Genomic DNA, 14,271 nt, shown 5'->3' with positions numbered 1-14,271 from the left:
ACCAAGCAAACTACAGTTCCCATGATTCTTTGTGGCAGGCCATGGCTGTTTAATGATAACATTTTAAAGGTTTAGTGCAGGTGGGTAGAAAGAGAGAGAGAGAGAGAGAGAGAGAGAGAGAGAGAGAGAGAGAGAGAAAGGAGAGGTTTTGGCAAAACTGAGGTAATGACTATACTTCATTAATGACTGGAGTATTTTCTCCTCATCTGCTTACCCGTTCGTTAAATTTGATTCAGCTGCCCACACCACAAAGTGAACAATACAGAAGACAATTTTAATTACATACATAACTACCCACTTCTGAATCCTTATCTTTCTGAAAAGACGTAAAAACAAAGAATAAATGGTATTGGATAGAAACTCTTGCCCCTTTGGGGGAAAGCCATATTTTTCAAGACCGTTTTCCTTGTGGCAAACAATTTCATTTGATTGTTTTCAGTGATGGGCCTCTTTTTTTGCAATGGCAATCAATCACTATCAACTGTTCCAAGGCCAAATTGCTGTGTGATGATGAACGCTTCACACCAATGGAGATTGAATTGAGACCACCAAACTCATATTAAAGTGACCAGGCTTCAATTCACTATTCTGTCGTCTTGAACAGAATTACATACGATTCAAGCCACTAGCTTCTGAACCAGCTAGACTCAACCATGCAAAAGCGAGAGAGAGAGAAGAGATTTTAAAAATATGAAAGTAGTTACTGTTGCATCAAACAATCAACTGCAATTTAAATTTATTGTAAAAATAACATTTACTAAAACCACATGTCTAAATCTCAGTGGGGAGCAATAAACTCATGAAGGATTAGAAAGGCTTTTCAAATACATTTCAATTGTCCTTAGTTTCCACAAGATGCTTTAGTGTCATATTTGTAATGTTTATACGGCAGGCATCACTGTGTGGAAATACTGTTTTTATAGCAATTAAAACATATCAGTTTATTCAGGCCTGGAAATATATCAAATGTCAAGGAAATAAACAGCTATCTGAATTTTCAAAGACATCTGAAGGCATCTGTAGGTAGATTTTTTTTAATGTTTGAGTTTTTATGTTTTTTAATACTTTGTTGGAAGCTGCCTAGGGTGGCTGGGGCAACCCAGTCAGATGGGCGAAATATAAATCATAAAATTGTTGTTGTTATTTTACACCTCCACTGAAATCAAACACAGTTTCTATGTTAAACTCATTTACAGAGAGAACCAGGTTCTGTATCCCAGCCTTCCTCAACCTAGGTAAAGGGTAAAGGGACCCCTGACCGTTAGGTCCAGTCGTGGCCGACTCTGGGGTTGCAGCGCTCATCTCGCTCTATAGGCTGAGGGAGCTGGCGTACAGCTTCCAGGTCATGTGGCCAGCATGACTAAGCCGCTTCTGGTGAACCAGAGCAGCACACGGAAACGCCGTTTACCTTCCCACCAGAGCGGTACCTATTTATCTACTTGCACTTTGAGGTGCTTTCGAACTGCTAGGTTGGCAGGAGCAGGGATCGAGCAATGGGAGCTCACCCCGTCGCGGGGATTCGAACCGCCAACTTTCTGATCGGCAAGCCCTAGGCTTTGTGGTTTAACCCACAGCCCCACCCGTGTTCCTCAACCTAGTGCTCTCCAAATGTTTTAGGCTATAATCCCATCTGCCCCAGCCAGCAAAACCTCTTGAGGTGAACAGACTGGGGAAAACTGGTATATATTCTAGATCACAATTAAGAGTAGTGACCAAATGGTTTTAAGTGGTAAAGCTGACTCCAGTTTTTAAGAACCTGTACAAATTGTTCCCTAGCTAGACTGTTTTGTACATTACCCTACAGAGGTACAGCTCTGAACAAGCTCTAACTGTTGGGGGGCATACTCTTGGTTGTATCTTGCCAGTGTGGTGTAGTGGTTAAGAGCGGTAGTCACGTAATCTGGTGAACCGGGTTCGTGTCTCCGCTCCACCACATGCAGCTGCTGGGTGACCTTGGGCCAGTCACACTTCTTTGAAGTCTCTCAGCCCCACTCACCTCACAGAGTGTTTGTTGTGGGGGAGGAAGGGAAAGGAGATTGTTAGCCGCTTTGAGACTCCTGAAGGGGAGTGAAAGGCGGGATATCAAAAATCCAAAAAATCCAAACTCTTTTCTTTTTAAGAATAGCCTTCCCTTTTATTCCTTCATTCAATCTTCTCATAGAAAGATAGCTTCCTCCCTCAAACGCAGAAAACCAACATCCATAGGAGTGATGTTTACAGTAAGGAAGGTGGCATGCCAGCCCATACTCATTTAAATAATACGAAAAGCATGCAAGGACTTTGTTGAACCAACATCCATATATTGGATAACAAACCTAGTCGCTCAAAAGGAAATGGGTGCCACATGCAAATCCTAGGTTACTTAAATATGTTGGGTGGGATCCACCTAAATTAGTGCAATGAGTTTTAACCGCACAATGAAAACTTCCCCTCCTCCTCTCCCTGTGCCCCCACTCTGCCCCACACCCCCTGTAAATCTGCTCTGGAAGGTTGAGGTAGCCTCTGAAACAAAAAATCTTTAGACTGCTAGGTATTAAGCAATAAGAGCTGGCCTGTGTATCCAAAAGGCTTTATATAAACAACATGTTCAGGTAAACCCTGAAGTTTGCACAAGAACAAATTTAATTTAAAAGAAACCCTAAGGGGTCATGTTCCCCCTCCCCAAAACAGCCACCCAATGAGGATTCAGTATGTTCAGACACCATGGCTTGTTCCACCTCAGGCAAAAAAGAAAAACAGAATCCAGGGGTGGGGGGAGAAAGCCCTCCTTGAGATCCCAATTTTATTAATATTTATCACAGGTGGGACCTCCAATAAACTGCTGCATTTATGCTAGAAGGTAAGAAGAGTACATTACAACATTTCGTTGGAGATCCCACTTGTAATAAATAATAAGAATTGAGGGAGTGAAATACACAAGGAGCTGTTTTAGAAACCACACACCCTTTGGGTCTAAACCTCTTGGACGGTGTATGCTTTAACTGCATAGCGCCACTGAAGGCATCTTGTGAGCTTTCTCTCTACTGTACCCAATTGCTGCTTGCTGGCATCACTGTGCTAAAACTAGCATTGCTTTTTAAAAGCCCTTTAAATATCCCATCAGCTTCTCTGTGTAGTTTTTGGCAGCTAAGAGCCTTGGAGCTGTATTTTTGCAGCTTTTACAGAAACAGGCACTTTCAGATGGTGTATCAAACAGCAGTTGCCTAGGGCGGAGTCATCCTAAATACCTAGATACAACATAAAATGGAAATGTGACTGCTGCGCATTTTCTTTCCATGTTGCCAGATCATTGCCCGCGGCTTCCTTTTTATCCTGCTAATCCAGCCTCCCAGCAATGATGGACAACAGCACTCAACCAGATACCTGTACAGCACACAATTGCCCAGTGCCAGAAACTGATCGCGTTTTTCGGCATTACCTGGGTGAGGAGCAAAATTAAGGTATGCACCCAATAAAATAACGCTGTCGGGTTCTGGAATCAGAAACTAAGTTCTATAGTTCCATGCAGAGTGGCGTCAGCTAGAGCAGACAGGCCTGCAAAGGAGCACTGTTCAACCAGAGATTGTTCAAATCCGGACTGGCAAACACCCAAGCCATCTGATTTGACTGGTATATAGGTTGTGTATAAGCATAATGGATTGTGTAAGCCACAGTCCCTAGGAAACTGTGAGTTGCCTCTTGCCACTGATCAAGGATGGCTTCAGTTTTTCTGAAGACCATTGGGCAAGAGACCATCCCTGGACTCTCTGTCCTCCCTCAGTAAGTCTGCCTCCTCACTGCAGGTGGCGTTTGGCAGCAGGTCCCCTGCCCAGACTGTGAGCCATTGGCATATATTCCACCATGCCAACCCTGAACACTGGTCCTGCACCAAGACTTGGTCATCCCTGACCGACCTTGCTTCCAATGTCTTTGGCTCCTATCCTTCCATGTTCCAGTGGTGCATCTCTGCTTAAAACTACTTTGACAGATACCATTTTGAGTGCAGGTCTCCAAAGTCATGGTAATTGTCTTTCCCAGAGAAATGTATGCCAAGATGAGTCCCACTAAACTAGGCCCAGCTGCCAGGTGGCTCGGCTCACGCCAATTGCAGGCTTCCAAGATTTGCTGCTGGGTGTTTTCAGTTTTGTTTTTAAATGTCATTTCCCTGAAATGCAGCGTACACTGAAATTTGGAACATACTTGTTTTCCCATGCAAAACTTGTCATAAATATTTGGGCTGAACACCACGAAGCCACGCTTACTGCGTTGTAAAAATCCATCATTCCATTTCCTCTGGAATATACCCAATTGCATATTTGTGGCAGGCAAAACTGTAAAACTCATCCAATGTCCACTCCCCCGGGACTATTCGTTTCGTTTCTGAATTGTGGCATATTTTTGGTTCCGGTTTCAGATTGCTCTCCAGCATCAGGGCTGGTAGTCTGGAAGCGAGGCTGGCTAGTAGTTGAGCTGAGAGCTGGCAGGCAGGGTGGCAAGTGAGAATTCGGGCAAACCTAGATCCCTAGCACCTTACTCCAAACAGGAGGCCAGCCTGACCCTGTCTTTTACAATTACTTAGAAGGAAGCCCGAAGCTTTTTAAGATATGTTTCTGGAGACGGATGCTATCCTGCTGCGCTATGCAATTGTAATTACCCATCTCCTTTGGGATTGCAGCCAACCTACTATAAGTACAGGGAGTACTGAAGCTGGGGAATTCTCAACCCTTTGCTCTCTGCTAAAGCTCATGAAAAGCCTTTTGAACAGGAGGGTTGGGGAACCTCAATAGTATGATGGAGCACATGGACTGCTGGAGGAGGGGAGAAATCAGGCTTATGTCGTCTTCAACAGGCTCCACTATGGCTGCAGAAAGTACCTTCCATTTGATCTGAGAGAACTACCCTCATCTATAGATTTGGGGGAGGGCACCCTCATCTATTGCTCCATATGTTCCACACTATTGCTGAGGACCCTTAAGCCTCAGGAGAAGCTTTTGGGGTGCTCACTCACGCCTCGCTTGGAGAGGGACACATCACTCTTGCCAGAGGCCTGAACTGATTCGCTGAAGAGGGATTTTTTGCCCAGACCTCCTGCTGTTCCACACATTAAGCTTCTCCCTTTCCCACGCCTTCTCTTCTCTGGACCTCCAACTCACAGGAAGTCAGGCCACAGGTTCCCACCCACTATGATACGATAATCTTTATTGTCATTGTCCCATACAGAACAACGAAATTAAAAATCTACATCAAACATTCAAAAACCAACAAGCCGGCTATCACAGCTATCCCAGCTATCCCAGCCTGCTTAGCCCCCTAAAAACTCTGATACCCCATAATTAAATACAGTATACTCCCATAGAGACTACCTTACACTGCGTTTGAAACCAAAATCGCATTTGAATAGAAACTGTTTCTCAGGTGGCTAGTCCTAGTCTTTATAACCCTGTACCTTCTTCCAGAAGGCAAAAGCTGAAAGAGATCATTTTGTGGGGTGCGCACTATCCTGCACTATCTCTGCAGCTTTCTTATGGCACCTGGAAGTATAGATTTGATCCAAGGTAGGGAGAGTGCACCCAATTATTCTCTCCGCAGTCTTTACAACCCTGGACAACATTGTTTTTTCCCTGACCATGCAGCTCCCAAACCACACACACAGACCATGAATTAATACACTCTCAACAGTACAATGGTAAAATGCCATCAACAGGTCCTTTGAGAGATTATTTTTCCAGAGGATTCTCAGAAAATATAACCTCTGCTGTGCTCTCTTCATCAGGTCTTTGCTGTTTTCTCCCCAAGTTAGGTCATCTCTCAACTCCATTCCCAGAAATCGAAACACCAAGATCTGCTCCACACACTTCCCCTCAATAATAAGTGGCTGAATATTCAATTTACATTTCCTAAAGTCCACAATAATCTCTTTTGTTTTCATTAGGTTAAGGAGTAAGTTGTTTTTCCTGCACTACTCTCCCAACTGCTCAACTTCCGTCCTAAGATAGACTGCACTGAAAATCAGGCAAGACTGGGCTCTAGGGAGAAATGGAAGGTTTTTTAAAAAAGTTAGGAAAGGGGGAGGCAGGAAAGAAATGAAAATAGATACAATAAGGAAAGATAGGCAAACCTTTACATGTTTATAATTTCAAGTACTAGTAAAATTAGAACAGCAGTCCAGAAAAATTACTTTAGATTTTCACTTCCTTCAACAGAAGTGAAGCAGCATTTATCCACGACCCAATTCTAAATATGTAATAATTAGGAATCTTCTAAATTAAAGAAGAAGGGGGGAATACCCATCTGTACCTCTTGTATGTTGTTCATGCTGATGCAGGATTGCTCTCAGAGATTCTGGATTCTCAAACTCTTGGGAATTCCGCAGGAAATCTTCAACTTGGTCAATTTTGATTGCAAACTGTTGAAGAGCCAAGAAGGATGACCGAAAACACAATTTAGTTACACGTGACAACATCCCAACTGAAAAGTCTCATTTCAGGTCTTAGCATTAGCTCTCGGAAAGGTGGGAAGCATTTACAGTGATGGCCCAGCATATCCTTCATCCTGCAGTTGTCTTTTTGAGAATTAGTAGACTTGATCTGTTTTCTAGCTCTAACAGTCATGGCAGCCATGTGCACCAGTGCTGGGGGTGGGGGGTGGGGAAGAAGACTTGTGAAAAAGCCTTGGGTTCTTTGGGGGAAACCACTGGAATGAACAGTGCTAGTGTCTGCTGTTCTGGCCCAAGGAGTCTAACCTAATGCACAGCATTGGACTGCATGTGTACTTCACTGCTGCCTATGAGGATCTCTTTGCAGAGCAAATGGCACTGATCACCCAATGGGAGGGAGGGAGGGAGGGAAATGGGGTAACTAAAGGAAGAACCTGTAGGTCAGTTATTGCTAAAACACATACTTTGCTCACAGACAGTCCCGGCTACAGTTTCTGGCATCTCCAGGGAGGGCTGGAAAAGACTTTTGCCTGAAACTCTAGAGAGCCACGGCTAGTACTGAGATAGATCTACCAGTGGTCTGACCCTGTATAGGACAGCTTTGTCTGTTGATGTATTCAGTCCTGCCACCCTAAACAAGTAATCAGAGTTGCTGGATCTGAGAGAAATGAGCATGCTTGGCACCCCTTGCTCACTAAGCTCTCAGGATTGCAAGTGCAAGGCCTTATCTTTAGGTCAATCAGCACCTGGATAGACAAGATTAGCCAGTAGCCATCAAATAAACCATGATCCCAAATGCAATCATCTTGGAAAAAAGTCCCTTTGATTCTAAATGAGTGTACTTTCAATTAAGTGAGGCCAAAGAGGAGAAAGGAAAAGATTTGCCAGTATTCGCCATGCAGAACACAATGGCTCCCACCTATGTACCTCTGGATGAGTAGGAGCAGGCAATGTTTAAGGAACAATTGTAGCCTGCTACCCTATTCACCCATTAGCCATCCATGTGGAGGTCTAATGCATAGAGTGGAAGTGGGACTGTGCTTCCTTGCTGTGCTCTTGACAACGGCATGTCTGCAGCTTCTTCACCTGTCTGGCTTTGTTCCTTTGGTTTCCACATGTGTTTGGCAGAGGTAACAAGGCAGCTATACTCTCATAGGTTCCTTCACACAGCTCAGAAGGGCGGAGCCAGCCAAGGATATGATGCTGCGACAGGACCAGAAGTCGTGGCCCCAAACCATTAGTCCTCAAGAATCGGAATACGACAAGAACCAGAGAGAACAGGACAACAATTAATGTACCACTTAAAGCCAAACAGGCTTCTAAGCGGCTTACGAAGTACAAGCATTAACATTTAAACACCCATAATGAAAATTCAGGATAAATCCATCCTATTAGAATATAAAAAATATCAACATTTATAGCAAAAACATGCAACAAAACAATCTCTTTAAAATAACGCTTTGAAATTTTAAGATTAAAATAGGAAGCTCATCTTGAGGTACCATATTTTTCGCCCCATAGGACGCACCGGCCCATAGGACGCACCTAGTTTTTTGGGGGGGAAATAAAGGAAAAAAATTATTTTCCCCCCAGGTGCTCTGCGCTAATCCCGAAGCTTGGGGTGTGCGGAGCTCAGTGCGCCCCAAGCTTCTGACTGCCGGCAAGGTCTCCGCTAGCCGTGGGAGAGCCGCGCGACTTTGCGCAGCTCTCCCAAGGCTAGCGGAGCGCTGCGCTAATCCCGAAGTTTGGGGCATGCGGAGCTCAGCACGCCCCAAGCCTCTGGGCGCAGGCAAGCTCTCCGCTAGCCCTGGGAGAGCTGGGTCTCCCACGGCTAGCGGATAGCTTCCTGAAGCCTGGAGAGCGAGAGGGGTCGGTGCGCACCGACCCCCCTCGATCTCCAGGCTTCAGCGAAAGCCTGCATTCGCCCCATAGGACGCACACACATTTCCCCTTCATTTTTGGAGGGGGAAAAGTGTGTCCTATAGGGCGAAAAATACGGTATTTTTTGGACAAGCCCTAAGTTTTCAATCTTCATTGTCACAATACTCTTAAGGGAAGGAGCAGCAGGAGAGTAACGTAAGCCTCACAGGCTGCATCTAGCCAGCAAAGGCTTACCCCTCCTTGCATTGAACTTCTGCTGTTTAGTGTCCTTGCACCAATTAACGCATTAACGAGTCGCCAAATGGCAGGGGCTGAAAAGAGCCCTGAATCCTGGGGCTGTAAAGTCTAGCAGCATATTCATTATGTGGTTTATAGCACCACACACATGGAGGGCTTCCACCCCAGTGATGTACATTTGTGGTGATAGCTGCTGCTGGCATGGAAGATACACATGCATTTTAGACAAATCATCATGAATTAGGGTGATTTTGAAGGAACAGCTTCTGTGTAGTTTTAACAGCCAGGATTTGGCTAACCCAGAGCCCTAGTGGAACGAACCTTCTGCCAGTGTATGGAAACAATTGAATACAACCTATTGCTTGAAGCAAATTACATTAACTTCTAACTCAATAATAAGCACATCAATTTTCCAATTTATATTCAGGAGGCAGAGAATCATAGAAGAAAGAACCCTGAAAAGCCATATACTCAAAGGCAGAAGGTAACAACAACAACAACAACAACAACAACAACATGTTTATACCCTGTCTTCTGGCTCTACCTAAAACCAAGGAGGCTGACAACCCATACAATTACAAAAAGACAAAAATATAAGCCACTCCATCAAATCCAACCGAGAACAATGCAAATCATAACACCTAGCAGCAAGATAAACAAACAAACAAACAAACAAACAAAATAAATCACATCAGTATAAATACTCAAGCCACATCCAGCTCAAAATGCCACCGGAATAGGAATCTTTTAAGCTGTTTCCTGAAGGAGAGGTAGAAGAATAGCAGACAGAACTTCCTGAAGATGTAGTTCTATAACCAAAGGACCACCACGGAAAAGATCTCACACATTAGCAGCCCATCATCCTATCCTCAGAAGGAGGAAGGACATACAGCAGGACATCAAACAATAACTTAAGCAAATGGGCAGGTTCTTATGGGAGCATGCTGTCCTTTAAGTACCCTGGGTCCAAACTTTTTAGGACTGTAAATATCAAAACAAATACTCAGAACTGCACCAATTGTTAACTAATTGTGAACCAATAAAGTGGCCTAAGGACATGTATTGCTCCAGGCAGTGAATACTAGCCTATAACCTTGACGTTCTGGGTTAAAGGCTGTTTCCGAATGGCCTTCAAGGGTAGTCCCACATAGAGTATGCATCTAAGATGGAAACTGGCAATGCATGCATGCCTCTGACCTAAAACATGACTGACAGGCACCTGACTAGATTTTCCTAGCCATTTTACTATAATAGCATTGCCTCCTATTGTTTGGGGGTGGGGCTGGGGGCTGGGGTACTCCCGTTTTGTGTGTGTGTGTGTGTGTGTGTGCATACATGCATACACACACACAGACACACACACACACAGTCCAGCCTGCCAAATATGGCAGGGGCAAAAGGAAACGGTTTTTGTTTTTTGTTTAGTGAACATTAGAAGTTTGTATTTAAGCAACACGCAACCTTGGCATCATTTTTGCTCCTTTCTAAATCTCACGCTGCATTTTAAGTAGGGCAAATTTCCTGTGGGCTGAAACTGTCGGAGCGAAATAAATAAATAATCAAGCAAATCTCAGAAGTTGGGGATGCAGAAACTTCAGACGAAATTAAGAAAGATGATGAGAAATAAGCCTTCTGCTCTGCCTGCTTTTCCTCACATGTTCCATCCTGGGGTTTTTTTTATGCTCTTTACGATATAAAACAAATCCATTATCCTTCAACGTTTGGGATTTGACTTCTGATTTTCATTAAAGAATATCCTAGAGATGAGGCTTGCACTTTATCATAATAAAACAAAGATTACACGTAATCACATTCTGTCATTTAAAGCAAAACATTTCAGTGAGAATTTTCCAGTATTTCCATTTTAAGTCAATATGAGATTTCACATTCGCCCCTCTGCTTGGATGTTTCAGGACACGAGGCCTGATCCTTGGTCCCACTCCTGCTGCCTTGCAGTACTCTGAGAGCAAAAAAACAATGTTCTAACAAACTGTCTGATAGTCACTTTTTTGTGTTCTTCTCAGAGATATTTGCTTCAACCCAGAATTGCAATGGCGGGTGCCATAAATATCATCTGGGACCCTGCGGAATTTACATATTGCTGCTTTTTCTACACTGGGTCATGATTCAAAGTTGGGTCAACAACTAAAGTATAACAGAAAGGTGGAGATGAGAACTTGCTCTGCTCCCCAAGCTAGAGAAGAGGCAAATAATAATAATAAAGATAATAATAATAATAATACCCCACCCATCTGACTGGGTTGCCCCAGCCACTCTGGGCAGCTTCCAACATATATAAAAACATAATAAAACATTAAATATTAAAAACTTCCCTATACACGGCTGCCTTCAGAAAGTTGCTTATTTCCTTGACATCTGATGGGAGGGTGTTCCAAAGGGCGGGCACCACTACCGAGAAGGCCCTCAGCCAGGCTCCTTGTAACCTCACTTCCCCGCAGTGAGGGAACCACCAGAAGGCTCTGGGAGCTAAATAATTTCTTTTGAAATGAACTTAAGGGGCCATTGGGATGGGATGGGATGGGATGGGATGGGATGGGAAGGGAAGGGAAGGGAAGGGAAGGGAAGGGAAGGGAAGGGAAGGGAAGGGAAGGGAAGGGCTGGTGTGCATAACTAAGGGAGAGGGGGAAATGATAGACCTGGCTAATGTACATTTTCAGCATCAAACAAGCCAGGATCTTTGCTGAAGCTTCTTCATGGAAAGGATGCAACTTGCAGCGGATAAGCAAAGCATGTCGTTGTTGTTTAGTTGTTTAGTCATGTTTAGACTCTTCGTGACCCCATGGACCAGAGCACGCCAGGCACTCCTGTCTTCCACTGCCTCCCACAGTCTGGTCAGACTCATGCTGGTAGCTTCGAGAACACTGTCCAACCATCTCGTCCTCTGTCGCCCCCTTCTCCTTGTGCCCTCCATCTTTCCCACTATCAGGGTCTTTTCCAGGGAGTCTTGTCTTCTCATGAGGTGGCCAAAGTACAGTGGTGCCTCGCAAGACGAAATTAATTCGTTCCGCAAGTCTTTTCGTCTTGCGAGTTTTTCGTCTTGCGAAGCACGGTTTCCCATAGGAATGCATTGAAAATCAATCAATGCATTCCTATGGAAACCGCCTTCAGACCAGGTCGGAGGACAGTCTGTCCCCCGACCTCTTCTGAAGGCCGGCGGGGGGGGGGGCGAAAGTCTTTGCTGCGCACCTTCCCCTCTGTTCCCGGACCTGTCCTGAAGGCTTGCGGTGGGAGGAGGGCTTTCCTCCCCACCGACAACATTCAGAAAGCTGTTCTGAATGTTGGCGGTGGGGAGGAAAAACCCTCCTCCCACCGCAAGCCCCGGGAACAGAGGAGAAGCCCTTCGCGCCTTCCCCTCTGTTCCCGGACCTGTCCTGAAGGCTTGCGGTGGGAGGAGGGCTTTCCTCCCCACCGCCAACATTCAGAATGCTGTTCTGAATGTTGGCGGTGGGGAGGAAAAACCCTCCTCCCACCGCAAGCCCCGGGAACAGAGGAGAAGCCCTTCGCGCCTTGTCCTCTGTTCCCGGACCTCCCACCGCAAGCCTTAGGACAGGTCCGGGAACAGAGGAGAAGGCGCGCTGCGCTTCCCCACTGTCTCCGGAGATTTCCCTATGGGCTTTTGTCTTGCGAAGCAAGCCCATAGGGAAATTCGTCTTGCGAAGCCGCTAAAAAATCGGAAAACCCTTTCGTCTTGCAGGTTTTTCGTTTAGCGAGGCATTCGTCTTGCGGGGCACCACTGTATTGGAGCCTCAGCTTCATGATCTGTCCTTCCAGTGAGCACTCAGGGCTGATTTCCTTCAGAATAGATAGGTTTGATCTTCTTGCAGTCCATGGGACTCTGAAGAGTCTCCTCCAGCACCATAATTCAAAAGCATCAATTCTTTGGTGATCAGCCTTCTTTATGGTCCAGCTCTTACTGCCATACATCACTACTGGGAAAACCAGCAAAGCATGAGGAGTGCTTAATCATTCTTCTGCCCCATTTCCTTGCATGCAGTGTCCAACCTCCCCACAGCCTGGTTGCAGGGAAATGGCATTATGCTGGAAGGGATAAAAATGCTTTTCTTCTTCAGTTCAGATTGCTTTCTCCCTTCTTCTGTTACTTTGCCAGGACTGCTCCTTCCCCAGCACAAGCAGAAGCTCCTTCCCCAGCACAAGCAGACCACAATCCCTGGCTTAGCACGGTGTCCAAACTAGAGGCACTTCTCAGTAGACAGGGTCACTTTTGAACAGCTTAGCTCCCATCTGCAGTGGCCACCTGCCATTTTAAGTTACCCGTAATGTAATGCCCTGGTCCACTGATCTATGAAATGTATTAATACGTCTGTAGTTTCAGTAGGACTATGGCTTGCATAGATCTATGGGTCAGGGCACTGGATTTTGGGTAATGTAAGGCAGCAGATGGCCACCATATATGGGAGCCAAGTTTAGCTCCCTTTCAAAAGCACTGCCCCAAATCCATTACTGACGCATTGTTAGAACCATGCCCAGGGGGCCTGAAGTCCGGTGCCAGTCCCAATACCACCTCTTACTTCTTCAAATCTGTTTTGTAAATCGTAAGCCCCTTACAATATTATTTGTAAAGAACCATACACAGGGATGTCACTATAAAAATAAATAAAACTAGTATTTAGCATTATCAAGGCAAATTTGAAGACTCCTAAACAGGTGAAACATATAAGGAATACAGAAGGAATCAGAAATGGCTCCTAAATAATACCCAGGAATCTAGGGTAATTTCAATAAGTGGAGTGAGTATTTTTAAAGAAAGGAACCACCCGTCCCTAAATTGTCACAGACTTTCAGATGATGCAGCATCTCAAGCTGAATTTGGAGGCTCTGACATTCCTCAAGGTGACTCCCAACACATCAATAACCTTTGCAGCCATCTAATTTTACAACATCTATATGTTTAGATTATCCTTAGGTAAGATACCACAATACTGGAATACTTTCCCCAGATATTTTCACTCCAGATTTTGTCCTGATCGTTCCCTTTTCAGCTGAAGCGGAAGCACACCTGATTTAATCTTACATTTCTTTCTATTGTAATGGAATGTTGTAAACAAGGTAAAGGTAAAGGTAAAGGTACCCCTGCCCGTAAGGGCCAGTCGTGTCCGACCCTGGGGTTGCGCGCCCATCTCGCTTAAGAGGTCGGGGGCCAGCGCTATCCGAAGACACTTCCGGGTCACGTGGCCAGCGTGACAAGCTGCATCTGGCGAGCCAGCGCAGCGCACGGAAACGTTGTTTACCTTCCTGCTAGTAAGCGGTCCCTATTTATCTACTTACACCCGGGGGTGCTTTCGAACTGCTAGGTTGGCAGTAAACAAGTAAACCTGTTTATTCAGCATTCATCCTGATTTGCTTCCACAAAGCTTATGGAGAGATTTGACTATGTCTGATCTTTGGCATTCGTTCTGATTTATTTGTTGGGCAAGTACACAACACTGAACATTCATTGTAATTTGCTTGTGGGGTGTCTTTCTGTCAATCATTCATCTATCCTACACTTCTCAATGAAGTTCCTCATCAATTTCCTAATGGCAAAAAGACTGTTTTCTAAAAAAACAAACAAGTGAATTTATCTTGCCAGGGCGACAGGATGCGATTTAATCCACTTTAAGCGGTGTAAACCTAAATTACTGGCACATGCTTGAATTCTGCCCGCAAAAGATTTTTCTTTAGAGTTAAGTGTTACAGAGAATGACCCACTTTCAAGC

At 44.9% G+C, this 14,271-nt stretch overlaps 1 protein-coding gene across 6 annotated transcripts in view; it reads right to left on the bottom strand.

Moving 5' to 3' along the window:
- Positions 1-14,271, bottom strand: part of CCDC141 (coiled-coil domain containing 141) — a 114,372-nt gene that overhangs the window by 74,774 nt on the left and 25,327 nt on the right. For all 6 annotated transcript variants that reach the window (XM_083703711.1, XM_083703710.1, XM_083703714.1 and 3 more), the window contains one exon: positions 6,277-6,385. In XM_083703711.1, the coding sequence (XP_083559837.1) occupies positions 6,277-6,385 (109 nt within the window). The remainder of the gene's footprint in view (positions 1-6,276; positions 6,386-14,271) is intronic.

This window comes from Podarcis gaigeae, assembly GCF_964106915.1.
Source record: "Podarcis gaigeae genome assembly, chromosome: 1".
NCBI lineage: Eukaryota > Metazoa > Chordata > Lepidosauria > Squamata > Lacertidae > Podarcis > Podarcis gaigeae.
This window is presented reverse-complemented; position numbering and strand designations above follow the sequence as displayed.